This window comes from Anguilla anguilla, chromosome 15 (genome assembly GCF_013347855.1).
Source record: "Anguilla anguilla isolate fAngAng1 chromosome 15, fAngAng1.pri, whole genome shotgun sequence".
Lineage (NCBI taxonomy): Eukaryota > Metazoa > Chordata > Actinopteri > Anguilliformes > Anguillidae > Anguilla > Anguilla anguilla.
The window spans coordinates 1,340,796-1,357,415 of record NC_049215.1 but is presented as its reverse complement, the minus strand read 5'-3'; the positions used below and the strand labels follow the sequence as shown (position 1 = coordinate 1,357,415).

Here is a 16,620-nt window from a genome sequence, read left to right as displayed (position 1 = left end):
ACGTACAGAAACAAGCAAGACATTATGGGATACATTTAAACAGAACCATGAACTAACAAAAAATTATGTTCTTATGTTTAAATATTTAAAGTAGAAAATTTTATTTTAACCAAAAGTTGTTTATATTTGCTATCTGCATGTTGCATGCTAAAACAATTTGCAGATATTGCATTCAGCATTATAATATAATCAATAGCTTCAATGAGTTCTGATTCAGTCATCTTAATTTGTCAATAGGAACTTCCTGAAGTGAGAAATTTTATCCGATTTGCTCCACTTATGAAAATGCAGGCAGACTGCATTTTATCTTGTAAATTTCTAATGAGAATGGTGGGTTGTGTCCATTCTTTAACTTCTGATTCATTAGTGTCACCACAGATGGTATTCACTGGTGGTGCAAGCAGAGAAGTATATTAGATCGGAGAAGCAGTAACTGTGTGGCACATCTACAAGTAAATATGTCCAACAAAACTATATGAAAAATTCTTATGCCTCCATGTCTTTATGCCTCCGTGTAAGCACATATTGTCTATGGAAAATGTAATGGAGGTAAGTATGATGGAAGAGCAAACTGAAACCAGAATTAATACTGAAAGACGTGATCAAAATTGTAAAAATCTGATACTATGATTCAGTCCAGCATAGCTGAGCTTAAAACTGGATCCCATTTGAACAGAAACACCTTTAATATAATTAATATTGTGTATGCATTGAATACAAACTCATCTTTTCAGAAAGCAATTCATTTGAAACCCCACTCATTCCACCTGTATGAGAATGTACACATCCTCTGCATTAGTCTGAACTCACGTGCAATATGGAGATGATTGCTGCTTGTGAGCTGATGTACTGTGTGATGCCTGTGATGTTGTGGTACAGAAGTGTGTGTGGTTCAGCAGCAGCTCTGCTATGGGTTCAGTGTGTGTGACAGAGCAGCTCCTCTTCAGCACAGAGAGGTGTGCATTCAGAGCTATGGCTCGTTGTCGCCCCCTACAGCCCAGTTTGCAGTACTGCTGTCTCAGACCAGTGCCTCCCCCCTCAGCACCTGCAGTAGGTCCCAGCTGCAGCAGTGCAGTCTCTGTGCAGTCTGACTGAGGGAGGTTTTTGTACGGCTCTCTATCACTGTGTGATTGGTAAATAGCCCTGCTGACAGTAATAATCTCCTGCATCTTCAGCCTGGACTCCAGTGATTTTCAGTGTGAACTGAGTCTCAGATCCACTCCCACTGAAACGATCAGGAATCCCAGTCTGGCGAGTTGTGGCATAATAAATCAAAACGTTTAGGAGCCTGACCAGGTTTCTGCAGGTACCAGCTGAGTAAGTCCTTGGTAACATTGGAGTAGTAAACGCTCTCACTGGCTGTACAGCTGATAGAGACAGTCTCTCCCAGCTGAACAGACCGAGCTGCTGGAGACTGAGTCAGAACTTTATCTGCCATTGATCCTGAAATACAACAAATTGGAATGCATGTCAATTCACATTAATCAAAGCAGATACATATTGGTAAGCAACATGCACGGTTCTGCTAATTTTGAGAAGACAATGATGGTAACTATTATAAAAACATTTATGTTTTGAAATGAAAGCGAATAAAATGTGACCATAACTATAACCAAAATTCCAAGTTAAATGGATCCATCTTTCTTACCCTGTACAAGGAGTCCCAGCATCACCAGCAATACAAAGTATGACATCATCATAACGCTGCCTGTGTCAGTGTCTGTGAAAGGACTGTACAGTCACTGATCAGTGCTGGGGGTCTTAAAGTGTGTGGAGCAGTGAGGCAGGACAGGTATGCAAAGCCCCTTCCTCTATACAAATCCTGTCACACACAGTTAGAGGAGCTCTGATGTGTGAACAGCAGTGGGTCTACAGAGGGTTGGGGCATGTGCTGTTTTTACCCAGTTAAACACTCAAATGTCAATAATACTATTTTTGGCATTGTACTGTATGATTTTAGAAGTTTAACTGATGAAGACAGGCTGGCTGAATATGGCTTATAATTGAGTAAAATATGAGTTGAATAAATTCACATTGCATGTTATGATTGCGGTTTCTTTATGGGATTTTGGAAAGTCAAAGACATCAGTCAGGTGCAGGGAATTATTCAGTTGCAGTCCATCCATTTGGAATTAATGAAAAGTGAAATACAATATTCTTATGAATGTTCACTGATTTCAGACATTCTCAGTTTGTAAATTGCATGATAAATAATGCAACCATCAATGCACATTTCAAGTTCATCCTTCGTCTTTGAGCTAAATCATTACATTTATTTTACTAAATTACAGCTGTAACTCAATGGTTTACAAAGGGAGTGATGCAGTAATCACTGTCTGTATTTTGTGTGCCAGATCCCTTATGTGTCCTGTAGTCACACAGGCAGATAATGCTCATCTCCTGCTGAACAAGGTGAGGTACTCCAGAGTGACTGCTTTACTGGTATTCATGATTTTAATCCTGTGTGAATCAGACATGTTTGCTGGTTTTACTTACCTGCTGTTTAAAATTTTTTTGCACACAATGCTACTTTATCTCACTGAACTCAAATATGTTCTAGTAATTCTAATCCAGCACTGAATCCATGCCTTAATTATAAGAGATGCATGTGCAACTGCTCAATGTAGCTCACATTTAAAAATCACTAATTTCATGTCATGTGACTTTGTCATGGAATTTGATTCAGGTTGTTTTGTATAAAGTAAAACGCTTTAATGATGGTAAATAATAATGATATTTGCTACTTTAATTCTTGGTAAACACCGAAGGAAATATGATTTGTAATCACTCGCTTCAGTGACACAATTGCACCATGATCATTTTCACTGATTATCACAAAAATGATGATCAGGGAAATCAAAAAAATGATATCTCAGAAAACAATAAAATCTGATACTGTGATTCAGTCCAGCACAGCTGCGATGAATCCAAGATTCCACCGGAACAGATGCACCTTTAATAATACATTATCATGTATGTATTGAATACATAGTCATAATATCTTTTCTGGAAGCAATTCATTTGAAACCCAGCTCATTCCACCAGTGGGAGAATGTACACATCCTCTGCAATAGTCTGAACTCAAGAGCAATATGGGCCCCCTACAGCCCAGCTGGCAGTACTGCTGTCCCAGATCAGTGCCTCCCCCCTCAGCACCTGCAGTAGGACCCAGCTGCAGCAGTGCAGTCTCTGTGCAGTCTGACTGAGGGAGGTTTTTGTACGGCTCTCTATCACTGTGTGTACGGCCTGCTATAGCGCTGCTGACAGTAATAATCTCCTGCATCTTCAGCCTGGACTCCAGTGATTTTCAGTGTGAACTGAGTCCCAGATTCACTCCCACTGAAACGATCAGGAATCCCAGTGTGGCGATTTGTGGAATCATAAATCAGAAGTTTAGGAGCCTGACCAGGTTTCTGCAGGTACCAGTTGAGCAGGCCGCTCACATCCTCACTGGCTGTACAGCTGATAGAGACAGTGTCTCCCAGCTGAACAGACCGAGCTACTGGAGACTGAGTCAGAACTATATCTGCCATTGAACCTGAAATAGAAAAAAATGAAAATGGATGTCAATGAACATTGATCTATGTAGATAAACATTGGTAAGCAACATGCAATATTCTGGCAATTTTGACAAGACAACAATGGCAACTCTTGTATAAACATTTATGTTTTGAAAAGTAAGCAATGTAAATGTGAACAACAATCAAAAATCCAAAGTTAAAATGGAACCATCTTTCTCACCTTGTACAAAGAGTCCCAGCATCACCAGCAGTAGATAGACTGACATCATCATAACGCTGCCTGTGTCAGTGTCTGTGAAAGGACTGGACAGCCACTGATCAGTGCTGGGGGTCTTAAAGTGTGTGGAGCAGTGAGGCAGGACAGGTACGCAAAGCCGCTTCCTCTATACAAATCCTGTCACACACAGTTAGAGGAGCTCTGATGTGTGAACAGCAGTGGATCTATAGAGGGCTGGGACACGTGCTGTTTTTACCCTGTTAAACATTTAAATGTCAATATTACTATTTTTGGCATTGTAATTTCTGATTTTACAAGCATAACTGGTGAAAACAGGCAGGCTGAATATGGCTTATCATTGTGTAAAATATGAGTTGAATAAATTCACGTGGCATGTTATGATTGTAGTATCTTCATGGCAGTTTGGAAAGTCAAAGACATCAATCACGGAAATTATTCAGTTACAGTCCATCCATTTAGAATCAATTAAAAGTGAAATACTGTATATTTTGAACATTCACTGATTTCACTCATTCTCAGTTTTTAAATCGCATGATAAAAAATGCTACCAGCAATGCAAATTTCATGTTCATCATTCATCTTTGAGCTAAATCATTAGCATTCATTTTTACAGCATTAACTCAAAGAGTTTACAAAGGGAGTGATGCAGTTCTCACTGTCTGTATGGTGAGTGAAAGGCCCGTTATGTGTCCTGTAGTCACGCAGGCCGATCACTCTCATCTCCCGCTCAACAAGGAGAGGTACTCCATCATGACTGCTTTACTGGTATTCATGATTTTAATCCTGCGTGAATCAGATATATCTGTTGGTTTTACATACCCGCTGTTTAAAAATTTCATTAATGTGTTCTGGTAATACTAATCCAGTACGGAATCCATGCCTGAAATAAGATGGATGCTTGTGCAACTTCTCGATATATGTCAACTTAAAAAAATCTCTAATCTTATATCATGAGAATTTGTTATGGAATCATGTGCATGCTGTTTTGTCTGAAGTAAAATTCTCAAATGGTGATGAATAATAATAATATTTGATACAATAAAGCTTGGATAACACCGTAGGAAAAATGCTTCGTATTCACTTGATTGTGCGATTCTATTACACCTTGACAATTTTTCACATATTATTACTGAAATGATAATAATGCAAATGATAGAAATGATATCTCAGATAACAGTGAAATCTGATACTGCGATTCAGCCCAGCACGGCTGCGATGAAACCAGGATTCCTCCAGAATAGACGCACCATTAATAATAAATTATCATGTATGTATTGAATACATAGTCATAATACCGTTTCGGGAAGCAATTCATTTGAAACCCCACTCATTCCAGCTCTGGGAGAATGTACACATCCTCTGCATTAGTCTGAACTCCAGAGCAATATGGAGATGATTGCTGCTTGTGAGCTAATGTACTGTGTGATGCCTGTGATGTTGTGGTACAGAAGTGTGTGTGGTTCAGCAGCAGCTCTGCTATGGGCTCAGTGTGTGTGACACAGAGCAGCTCCTCTTCAGCACAGAGGTGTGCATTCAGAGCTGTGGCTCGTTGTCGCCCCCTACAGCCCAGTTGACAGTACTGCTGTTCCAGATCAGTGCCTCCCCCCTCAGCACCTGCAGTAGGTCCGAGCTGCAGCAGTGCAGTCTCTATGCAGTCTGACTAAGGGAGGTTTTTGTACGGCTCTCTATCACTGTGTGAACGGCGTGCTCTCGCTCTGCTGACAGTAATAATCTCCTGCATCTTCAGCCTGGACTCCAGTGATTTTCAGAGTGAACTGAGTCTCAGATCCACTCCCACTGAAACGATCAGGAATCCCAGTATGGCGATTTGTCAGCATAAATCAGACGTTTAGGAGCCTGACCAGGTTCCTGCAGGTACCAGTGGAGATCATTGTACACATCCTCACTGGCTGTACAGCTGACAGAGGCAGTGTCTCCAGGCTGAACAGACCGAGCTGCTGGAGACTGAGTCAGGGTTATATCTGCCATTGATCCTGAAAAAGAAAAAAATGAAAATGGATGTCAATTCACATTAATCTATACAGATAAATTTTCGTAAGCAATATGTAATATTTTGGCAATTTCGACAACACTGGTAACTCTGGTTAAAAATATATATATTTTTTAAGTAAGCAAAGACAATGTGAACTACAACCAAAATTCCAAGTTAAAATGGATCCATCTTTCTTACCCTGTACAAGGAGTCCCAGCATCACCAGAAGTAGAAAGTTTGACATCATCATAACGCTGCCTGTGTCAGTGTCTGTGAAAGGACTGGACAGTCACTGATCAGTGCTGGGGGTCTTAAAGTGTGTGGAGCAGTGAGGCAGAACAGGTATGCAAAGCCCCTTCCTCTATACAAATCCTGTGAAACACAGTTAGAGGAGCTCTGATGTGTGAACAGCAGTGGGTCTATAGAGGGCTGGGACACATGCTGTTTTTACCCTGTTAAACATTTAAATGTCAATATTACTGTTTTTGGCCTTGTAGTATCTGATTTTATGAACATAACTGGTGAAGACAGGCAGGCTGAATATGGCTTATCATTGTGTAAAATATGAGGTGAATGAATTCACGGTGAATGTTATGATTGTAGTTTCTTCATGGTAGTTTGGAAAGTCATAGACATCTGTCAGGTGCAGGGAATAACTCAGATGCAGTATATCTATCTAAAATTCATGAAAAGTGAAATGCAAGATAACAATGAACATTCCCTGATTTCACTCAGAAGACCATCTTTCTTTGAATTTAATGGAGTTGCATTTTAGAATACTAGTAATGAAGATGCTTGTGTTCAAATATTGGGGAAACTGACTTAACCTTACAAAAATGTATTTCATGTTTCAAACGAAGATTTATCCACATATACGTGCTGAACTGTAATTCCTCCATCAGTCCTGAAAAGCTCAGAAAATCCTGCTCTTCCCCATGTGCAGCCAGCAGCTGCTAATTCTCAGTTAGCTCTCAGCCAGCTGAGCAGCGCAGCCACTGAATCTGGGAGCTCACACTGCGCAGCTGGCACAGGCAGACTGCAGGCACACAGTCACCCAGAGGAATCGCTTTTCCTCAGAGAGAAAGGGACGACTGAGCTGAAGGAGTCCCTCCCTCCCTCCTGTGGTGACCTCACAGATAATGACATTTTCCCTTCTGCACAGCGGCTCACCGGATTGGTCAGCGGCGCTGTCAGACTGTAGCTTGTGCTCCTTTATTACGGGGTTGGAGGATCGGATCAGAAGCAGCAGTGGAGCTCTCTGATTGGTCAGGGTGTGTCGCAGCAGCCTGTGTAAGGTGTGCTGGGAGAGCTCTGGACTGAGCGACTCCACTGTGCTGGACTGCCTGCAGTTCACTGCTGCTGGGCTCTGTGCCATCCTGTGTTAAAATTATTAACTATCAATTCATTTAGAAATGTGATATTTTATGTCAGAGCACTGCTTCAGAACAACACATGTCTATTGGCCAAGGAGAGATTATGAAGCATAGTTATTGGAAATTATTCAACATTGCATTCATAATTTAAAGTTTGGATTCTCTGAAATATATTAATATATATGGTAATTGTTTTGACTTGAGAATATAAACATTTTTATAATAATCTAACAGGGCTCAATGTTCCAGATCACTGCCTCCCCCCTCAGCACCTGCAGTAGGACCCAGCTGCAGCAGTGCAGTCTCTGTGCAGTCTGACTGAGGGAGGTTTTTGTACGGCTCTCTATCACTGTGTGAACGGATAGCTCAAGCCCTGCTGACAGTAATAATCTCCTGCATCTTCAGCCTGGACTCCAGTGATTTTCAGTGTGAACTGAGTCCCAGATCCACTCCCACTGAAACGATCAGGAATCCCAGCCTGGCGAGTTGTGTCATCATAAATCAGAAGTTTAGGTGCCTGACCAGGTTTCTGCAGGTACTAGTGGAGCCAGCTGCTCACATCCTCACTGGCTGTACAGCTGATAGAGACAGTGTCTCCCTGCTGAAAAGACTGAGCTGCTGGAGACTGAGTCAGAACTACATCTGCCATTGATCCTGAAAAAGAACAAAATGGAAATGGATGTAAATGCAGATATGTATTGTCAATTTATGCACAATTATTTTTGTGAATTTGACTTGACAAAATGCCAATTTTTGTAAGAACATTTGTGTTGTGAAAAAGTAAACAAAGAAGAAGAGAACTTTAAAATGTCAAGTTAAAATGGATCTATCGTTCTCACCCTGTGCAAGGAGTCCCAAAATCACCAGCAGTAGAAAGTATGACATCATCATAACGCTGCCTGTGTCAGTGTCTGTGAAAGGACTGGACAGTCACTGATCAGCACTGGGGGTCTTAAAGTGTGTGGAGCAGTGAGACAGGACAGGTATGCAAAGCCCCTTCCTCTATACAAATCCTGTCACTCACAGTTAGAGGAGCTCTGATGTGTGAACAGCAGTGGGTCTGTAGAGGGCTGAGACACGTGCTTTTTTTACCCAGTTAAACACTCAAATATCAATATTACCATTTTTGGCATTACCATATTATTTTAGAATTTTAACTGATGAGGACAGGGTTGTTGAATATGACTTATCATTAAGTAAAATGTGTGTTGAATAAATTCACATTGCATGTTCTTTATTGGAGATCAGAAAGGACATCAGTCAGGCACTGGGAATTATTTCATTACAGTCCAGCCATTCGGAATTAACGAGAAGTGAAATACAAGATTAATATAACAGTTCCCTGATTTCACACGGAAGATCATCTTTCTCTTAATTTAATGCAGGTGCATTTTCACAACTAGCAATGAAGATGCTTGTGTTTAAATATTGGGAAGAGAGAGCTATCCATGGAAAAAAACTTATTCCATGTCTTAAATAAAATTTCATCCTAATTTTTGTGCTAAACTGTAATTCCTCCATCAGTCTTGGAGAGCTCAGAAAATCCTGCTCTTCCCTGCGTGCAGCCAGCAGCCGCTAATTTTCATTTAGCTCTCAGCCAGCTGAGCAGCGCAGCCACTGAATCTGGGAGCTCACACTGCGCAGCTGGCACAGTCAGCACCAACACCATCAGCATTCAACCAGATGATAATTTCCACTGTCATATCAGTGTTATTACTTCTGGGGTAACAGTGGTACTGATCTAGGAAAAACTCTAAATGAAGTTAATGTGGCCGTTGGCTCAAGAATGTTTTCTTTGTAAGATGTTTTCGAAATGAGGTCTGAGTAAGACTATGAAAAATACAAATTAAAAAAGGTTGAATGATTACCTGTATGGCTGTCCATGGAATTGAATTCCTCTGGGATTCGACAATAGCAGGAAACTATGACGCTATCCAAAGAGGAGGTGAAGAGCGCTTCTCTACTCATATCGCACTACTACACCTGTCACCGTCACATCATTTATCATTTCCTACGAATCGAACAGCATTTGTCATAGGAAGTGTTTTGAAACATATTTAATATTGATGACTCTGACACCATAACGACTTGCGTTGATAAGCTTAACAATCATCTTAATTGTCGTTCCACGAGTCTCCAGCACGGGACCTCCTAGCGCTACACATGTCTAACGGGTCAGCAGTGTGCACAACAGGCAGGTTTTTGTACAGCCGGTTAATCAGGCTGAATCACTGTGGTGGACTTTCGGTGGCGGGACCAAACTGGAAGTCGGCAGTAAGTGGCTATACAAACAAGGCTTTTCAACATTTTCCGCAAAAATATTAGAAGAATCGATCTGTTTCGATACATTCATTTTACATTAAGTTTCTGCGGGTTGTTTGCATTTTACGTTCCACATTCTATTTTCTGCCGGCTGAATCAGTCACTGAAGTTGAACTAGAAGTAAAATAAAAGATATGTATGTGAGAAGTTCAAAAGAGCACGATACATTTGCGTCGGATACATACAAATAGAAGTACATGGAACACATTTTTTTTTTACAAGCGAATCGTTGATACATTTGAAAAGCTGCGTGAAGTCGTAGGCTACATTCGCTAGTTAGTGCACTCAGTATGTCCCTTGTGAGCTAACGGTGACCCTTCTAACCAATCGTGAGCTTGACATTTTTACCTTAAATGCTGATTTTAAATAGGTTAATATTAGCCTTCAATCACTCCCTTTCGCTGCACTCCACTGTCACGGGACACAGAGAGCTAACGCGTTAACTAAAGTTTATGTTTAATTTATTAGCGTTATCGAAAGCTGAAAAGTTGAAGCGGACGTTTTGTGTAGCGACCCGGTTGAAACAGCTAATTTCTCTGATGCAGTTTACTGGCGGTTGATTTAATTAGCGGTATTAATGTGACGAGAAGCGCTTTGTCGTTTGAATGCATAACACGCAATTGCTTGAAGAGTCGACACATTTTAGGCGTGACAGTTTAACTGTTACTTGTAAACCGTACTGTTATATTGTCATTTATCAATAAAAAATCTAGCCTATTGCATATATTGTTGGTGCTCCTTACATTTTGGTGGGTGCTCCTAACTTTTTGAAGTTGGGAGCACCAGTGCTACCAAGTAAAAAAGTTAATAGAGCTTGTAAGTGTAAACGTCACCAAGCCACTCTCCTCGTTTTCCCGCAAATTTGTCAATGGGAAAATGAATGGGACAATTTTCAATAAGCAATATTTTTAGTTACATCGTGTACTGTACAGCATATGGTTTGTAATGACAAATAAACCTGACTTTGACAGCTAGCTACCTGCTGATCCAGCCATTCCTAACGTTAACGTTAGCTAACCGAAACTTTATAAACGATCTTTCATGCTGGCGCTAACAGACCTGCTAATCTACTCTGGCTGCATATGGCCTGCTCTACATGGTTAGATTTGGAATGATTTTCTCCCTTCTTAACATTATTGTCTTGACCATTGAAAAAATGCATTAAGCTAACCAGTGGCACCGCATTTTTCGTGGGTATAGCTAGCTAGCCACCGGTGTTGAGTGCAGTTGGCCCTATCTGCTGGTCCAGAGTCAGTTATTTTCTTCTCCTACTAATGGTTAAAGTTAGGACCTGGGAAGGGAAATCTGATCCTAGACCAGCAGTTAGGGGCAGCCAAGGCACCGCACTTGGCGGGTAGACTTACAAGCACACGTGGTTGTGACGTGTATCCGTGCGACTGATTGATTTAGTGTAGTTCAGGACCACCAGCACATCGTAAATCGACATAAATCCGTTTTTTCCCCTCCAGAGATTGAAATAAATATAACCAAGCACATGCTACGGTATAGAATGAAAAACGGTGAATGAAGAATGAACGGTCCCAAAAAAACGTGAGAAATCTTTTATTTTTAATCGCTATAGATATTTTACAATCAATGATTTTTTAAAAGTCAATAGGATTTTAACATTGGGCTGTGACGTCACGAACCAGACGCCCCCTGGAGGCAATTTGACTTACAAGCTCAATTTCGAGCCCTGATATTATTAAAGCTGCACTTCCCTGGCATATTGTCGGCACAGTAGGGCCTACGTTTACTAACTGCTACATTAGCAGAAGCGTGCCTGTAAACAGACTGAGCCAGACCAAATTAACTTCTCACACCACCAAAATACCGCGAAGGTTATGTTCCAATTTACGTTTTATTACTATACATACTATTTTTATGATTGGGTTAATTAGTAATTCTATTTGATGCAACTTTAGCTATATTTACATTACTTTTCCAAAACTTTTCAAAAAATATTATTTTCCATAACTTTTCCAGGGCCTGGAAATTGCATTTTAAATTTCAATGACTTTTCCAGGTTTTTCATGACCGTACGAACCCTGGGCTTTCCTCCTTATCCTCGCCCCTGCCATCCTGCCAGGGAGAAACCGGCTATGATGCCATGCTGCCCAGGACTCTGAAAGCAACTGATAGATAAAGACCAAACTATTATTTCTGATAAAAAGCTAGTTTATGTAATGCTGAGGACTAAGAGGTCACCATGTGCTTATTCAGTATTCATGCTATATGACTAGACACAGCCAATCATTTATTTAATTATTTATTTTTAAATCTTACTATATGCTTATGTATTAACCAAGTACCAACTGCCCCTGCTTTCTTCAGTTCGTGCTTATCCATTTTGTTGTGTGTAGGTACTGGACTCTTTCTGCAGAAATAAATCCTATTTCTTACATGGATATACCTTGCCATGTCTGGTTATTATAAGGGGAGAATTTTCTCTGCCCAACACTATGAACTATTACAACCATTATGAGGACTTCTACAAAACAAAGAAGATAAAACTGAATAGTTTTGATTAAATGTTTTGTTCATATTTAAACAAAAACAGTGTATTTTCTGTTCATATGCAAGTGCTAAGAGGTATAATAAACGGTTCTGTTCCCATGAACAGTTCCACAGGGAGAATATTCCCAGTCTGGCAACAAAGAATGCACTGACTTTCTGAGGACTGTACAGTAATGTACCACCCAATCCATCCAAATTTCTAAAATGCATTTTCAACATTCCAAAGGTCCACTCAATCATTGACCTAGCCCAGCCAAACACATGATTAAAAGCAAGTTTCCAGTGCATTCTGGGCTCATTGTAAACACTATCTGAGGGGTGTAAAGCTGGTCTCCCACCTATCTCATTCAAGTAGCTTACACAATTAATTCCACTGCCTAAATAGCCAGCATTGGACTGCATAACTGAATACAGCTTTCCTTTCAAATTGTTAAACTGAAATAAACAAAATATTTCTTGTATCTGTGTTATGTGTGTATGGATTCACATGTGTGGCACAGTTATAATTCCAAAATAGCATGAAAACCTGGTATAGGTTGGTTTGACTGCAAACACATTATTCAACACCAAACTCACATAGTGCAAGTTATATTGACACATCCCTGATTGCACCAACAAACCCATGTTGACACAAGCAGATTAACCGCAGACCATAAAACTAACAACCATGGTGAAATTGAAAAATATGACACTAGCAATTCCAAGTGTGTTTGTGCCTATGCTGTCACCAAAATAGGGCTCCTTTTCTTAATACTGTAACTTAATATAGCATCTCTTCATTTTAATATGCTTGAATTGTATCTTCTGACAAAGGTTGATCCATCAGATTACTCTGCCTATCAATGAACTCCTTATTTATTTCACAATTGCTATCTTTGCAAATAATTAGTAAATATATTAAATCAGTAAATCGTAATAGTAAATAAGATAAAATATATGGTAAGTGCTGAGGTTTTGCATTTGATGCTGCTTATGTTCTGGATATAAGACATTAAATGAGGGCACGAGTTAAAACATCTTGATTCAGAAATCTTTTTTTAACCAATTTTTCTGTTGCCCATCAATTTTATTGCACTTTATTCTGACTAGAATTAGAAAGTGGGAAAGTATGTGGTCAATCATCTACATTATTAATGACATAATACTCACACAGCCTTCCTGCAGTTCCTGATTGCTGGTAGCAGTCTCTGATGACCTGCTGCTGATGTGTTGTAGGTCTTCAAGTCAAACTCATCCAGGACCTTCTCTGACATCAGTAACACAAAGGCCAGAGCTGAACACTGGTCTGGTTCCAGCTTTAGATCAGAAAGTTTTCCTGATCTCAGGGAATTCTGGATTTCCTGCACTAGGTAGTTGTCATTCAGTTCATTGAGACAGTGGAACAGATTGATGGTCCTCTCTGCTGAAGACTCCTTTCTGATCCTCTCCTTAATGTACTGGACTGTTTTCTCAATGCTCTCTGATCTGCTTTCTGTCTGTGTCAGTAGTCTTTTAAAGAATGTAACAATGGGATTTGTTTTGTGTCTTAAGAAAGTCTCAACGGAGTCCAGAGAGAGGCCAAGAAGGAATCGGAGGAAAAGGTCCAGGTGTCCATTCTTACTCTCTAAGGCCTGATCCACTGCACTCCTGTGTAACTCAGAGAACTGCACTCTGTCACTGTGAGGTTTTGATTCTTCTGCTGTGAGTACATTTCTTTTCTCATTTACACATGATTGAAATACAAACAAGGCAGCCAGATACTCCTGAATGCTCAGATGCACAAAGCAGTAGACCTTCTCCTGATACAACCCACACTCCTCTTTAAAGATCTCTGTGCATACCCCAGAGTACACTGAAGCTTCACTGACATCAATGCCACTCTCTCTCAGGTCCTCTTCATAGAATATCAGATTGCCCTTATCCATCTGTAGGAAAGCCAGCTGCCCCAGTTTCAGGATGATTTCTGTATCTGATGCTGACATCTTTGGGTCTGTCTCATCAGTGCCACGATACTTCTGATTCTTCACATTAGTCTGAATGAGCAGGAAGTGTGTGTACATTTCAGTCAGTGTTTTGGGAAGATCTCTATTCCCTACTTTACCCAACATTGTCTCCAGAACAGTAGCAGAAACCCAGCAGAAGACTGGTATGTGACACATGATGTAGAGACTCCTGGAAGACTTTATGTGTGAAACAATTCTGCTGGCCTGGTTCTGATCTCTGATTCTCTTCCTGAAGTACTCCTCCTTCTGTGGGTCATTGAACCCTCGAACCTCTGTCACCTGGTGGACACACTCAGGAGGGATCTGATTGGCTGCTGCTGGTCGGGATGTGATCCAGAGGAGAGCAGAGGGAAGCAGATTCCCCTTAATGAGGTTGGTCAGCAGCACATCCACTGATGATGACTCTGTTATATCACAGCAGATGTCATTGCTTTGGAAATCTAGAGGAAGTCGACATTCATCCAGTCCATCAAAGATAAACACAACTTTGACTTCATCACCTTCAACACTTTTGATCTGTTTCAGTTGTGGAAAGTAGTGCTGCAGAAGTTGCATCAGACTGAATGCTCTTTGCTTCTTCAAATTCAGATCTCGGAAAGGTAGAGTGAAGATGAAATCAACGTTCTGATTGGCTTTTCCTTCTGCCCAGTCCAGAATGAACTTCTGCACAGACACAGTTTTCCCAATGCCAGCGATGCCTTTTGTAAGCACAGTTCTGATGGGTTTCTTTTGTCCAGGTAAAGGCTTAAATATGTCATTGCAGAGGATTGCAGTCTCCTGTGTGGTTTGTCTCTTGGATGCTGTCTCAATCTGTCTGACCTCGTGTTCATTATTGCCCCCCCCACTTCCCCCCTCTGTGATGTAGAGCTCTGTATAGATCTCATTGAACAGGGTTGGGTTGCCCTGCTTTGCTGAACATTCAAATATGCATTCAAACTTCTTCTTCAGATTCATTTTCAGTGCCTGCTGGGCTCTTTTTATGGATTCATCTGAAGGGAGGAAATATGAGAAATAATTATCTTTGAAATAAACATTTCCCATTCAATAACAGATTTTAAGAAGAAAAGGTAAAAAAACATGAATGGATTCAATTTTCACAGTATTTCACACATATCAGTGTTAAATACCTCTAACAGTGTGTTACACACCTCACACAGCATTACACACCTCTCACAGTGTGCTACACACCTCTCACACAGTATTACATAACTCTCAACTATAATCCATCATAAATAAAACGTATCAGCAAGAAAATGATTAAGAAACTACATACTTTTGAATTTGTATGATAAAGCTGAAGGAAAAAACATTAAAACACTAAAAATGGGTTCAACTGTCCTTCTACATTTACTTTCTCAGGTTTACATTTTGGACATGTCCTTGTGGTAAAAAATATCTTCAAAGGTCACATGGTAATTTAAAAATCTAATATTTCTATCCTGAGTGCTCTTTAGCCCTGGATACAAACTCAAGGCAGTCTGTCTGATGGGACAGTGGTTTAGTCACTGGCTTTTGAGCACAAGGTTCCTGCTTTGAACCCCCCTCAGGGACATTTAATCTCATGTACATTTGCTTACCCCCATAATCACTGCTTCATGCTATAGTTTAATTTAAATGCCTTTGTGTGCGCATTGGTTGTGACACTTTCTATATGTAATGTTGTCAATGTAAAACACTATTATGAAAGTGTGGATGCAATGACTAATTTCAGCATTTGAATGGACACACATTAGTAATGAGAGAAAGCTCTTACTGTGCTGCTCATCTCTCTCCAGTGAGTCGGCGAGATCCTTCTGCTTCATGTTCTTCAGGATGTGGAGTGTGATCTTCAGAGACCTCTCACTGCCACAGGTCTCCAGCATCTTCTCACCTATGTACAGGGCCTCAGGATCCTCCTGCTCTCTCTCAGTGCATTCTGGGTAATCAGCAATTTGATGACTCTTGAACAATTCCTTCATCTTCATGAACTTAACCAGTGCAGAAGGATCTTCAGGCAGACTCTGAAAGCATTCTGGGCAATCCTGACTCAGATGGCTCTGAAACAATTTCAACTTTTTGTCCTTCTTCAGATTCATCAGAGTGCGCAGGAGAGACTGAAATAAACACATGAAGAGATGTGCTGTATCAATGTGAAGTAAACACATTAAAAGGTGGGTTGGTAAGTATGTCAATTCATCATAATTGACCATTAATAATATTATTATCAAATAATAATTAAATAAATGTTACAGAAATCCCAGCCGGACCCACCCAACACACAGGATGACAGGCTCCAGCCCCCACACAACCCTGACCAGACAGATGGAAGGAAGGAATTTTGTTTTGTTTGGTTTGTTCCCTCCTATATACACCTTTATTTTTTAGGTTGGCCCAGTGTAAAATACTTAGTTACATGAACTTGGTCATTTTGGTTTTGTATTCGAATGGAGTATAACATGTAGTTCATAAAACTAAATATATTTTGTTGGCTGAATAGCTCAATATGAGTTCATACAGCTTATTCATCATTGCTCTGACAACATAAAAGAATTGTCACCAGAGCAAAGAGTTTGTAATCCACAGAACCTTGAAAGTACAGCAAATCTTAAAGTGAATTATTTAAATGGAAGAACCAAAAAAAATGTTCAGGGTCTTCTGTATTACAGTCGCTGAAATAAATAAACGCACAGGATCC

At 40.3% G+C, this 16,620-nt stretch overlaps 1 protein-coding gene and 1 long non-coding RNA gene across 2 annotated transcripts in view; both read right to left on the bottom strand.

Moving 5' to 3' along the window:
- LOC118214346 (NACHT, LRR and PYD domains-containing protein 3-like) overlaps positions 1–16,620 on the bottom strand; it is a 211,193-nt gene that overhangs the window by 170,896 nt on the left and 23,677 nt on the right. The window contains exons 8-9 of the mRNA XM_035394247.1: positions 15,700–16,039; positions 13,114–14,935 (exon numbers count right to left, since the gene is read on the bottom strand). Of these exons, the coding sequence (XP_035250138.1) occupies positions 13,114–14,935; positions 15,700–16,039 (2,162 nt within the window). The remainder of the gene's footprint in view (positions 1–13,113; positions 14,936–15,699; positions 16,040–16,620) is intronic.
- Positions 1,323–1,702, bottom strand: LOC118214128. Its single transcript, XR_004762582.1, has 2 exons — positions 1,649–1,702; positions 1,323–1,443 (listed from the first exon to the last, which is right to left on the bottom strand). It is a non-coding gene; the product is annotated as an uncharacterized LOC118214128 (long non-coding RNA).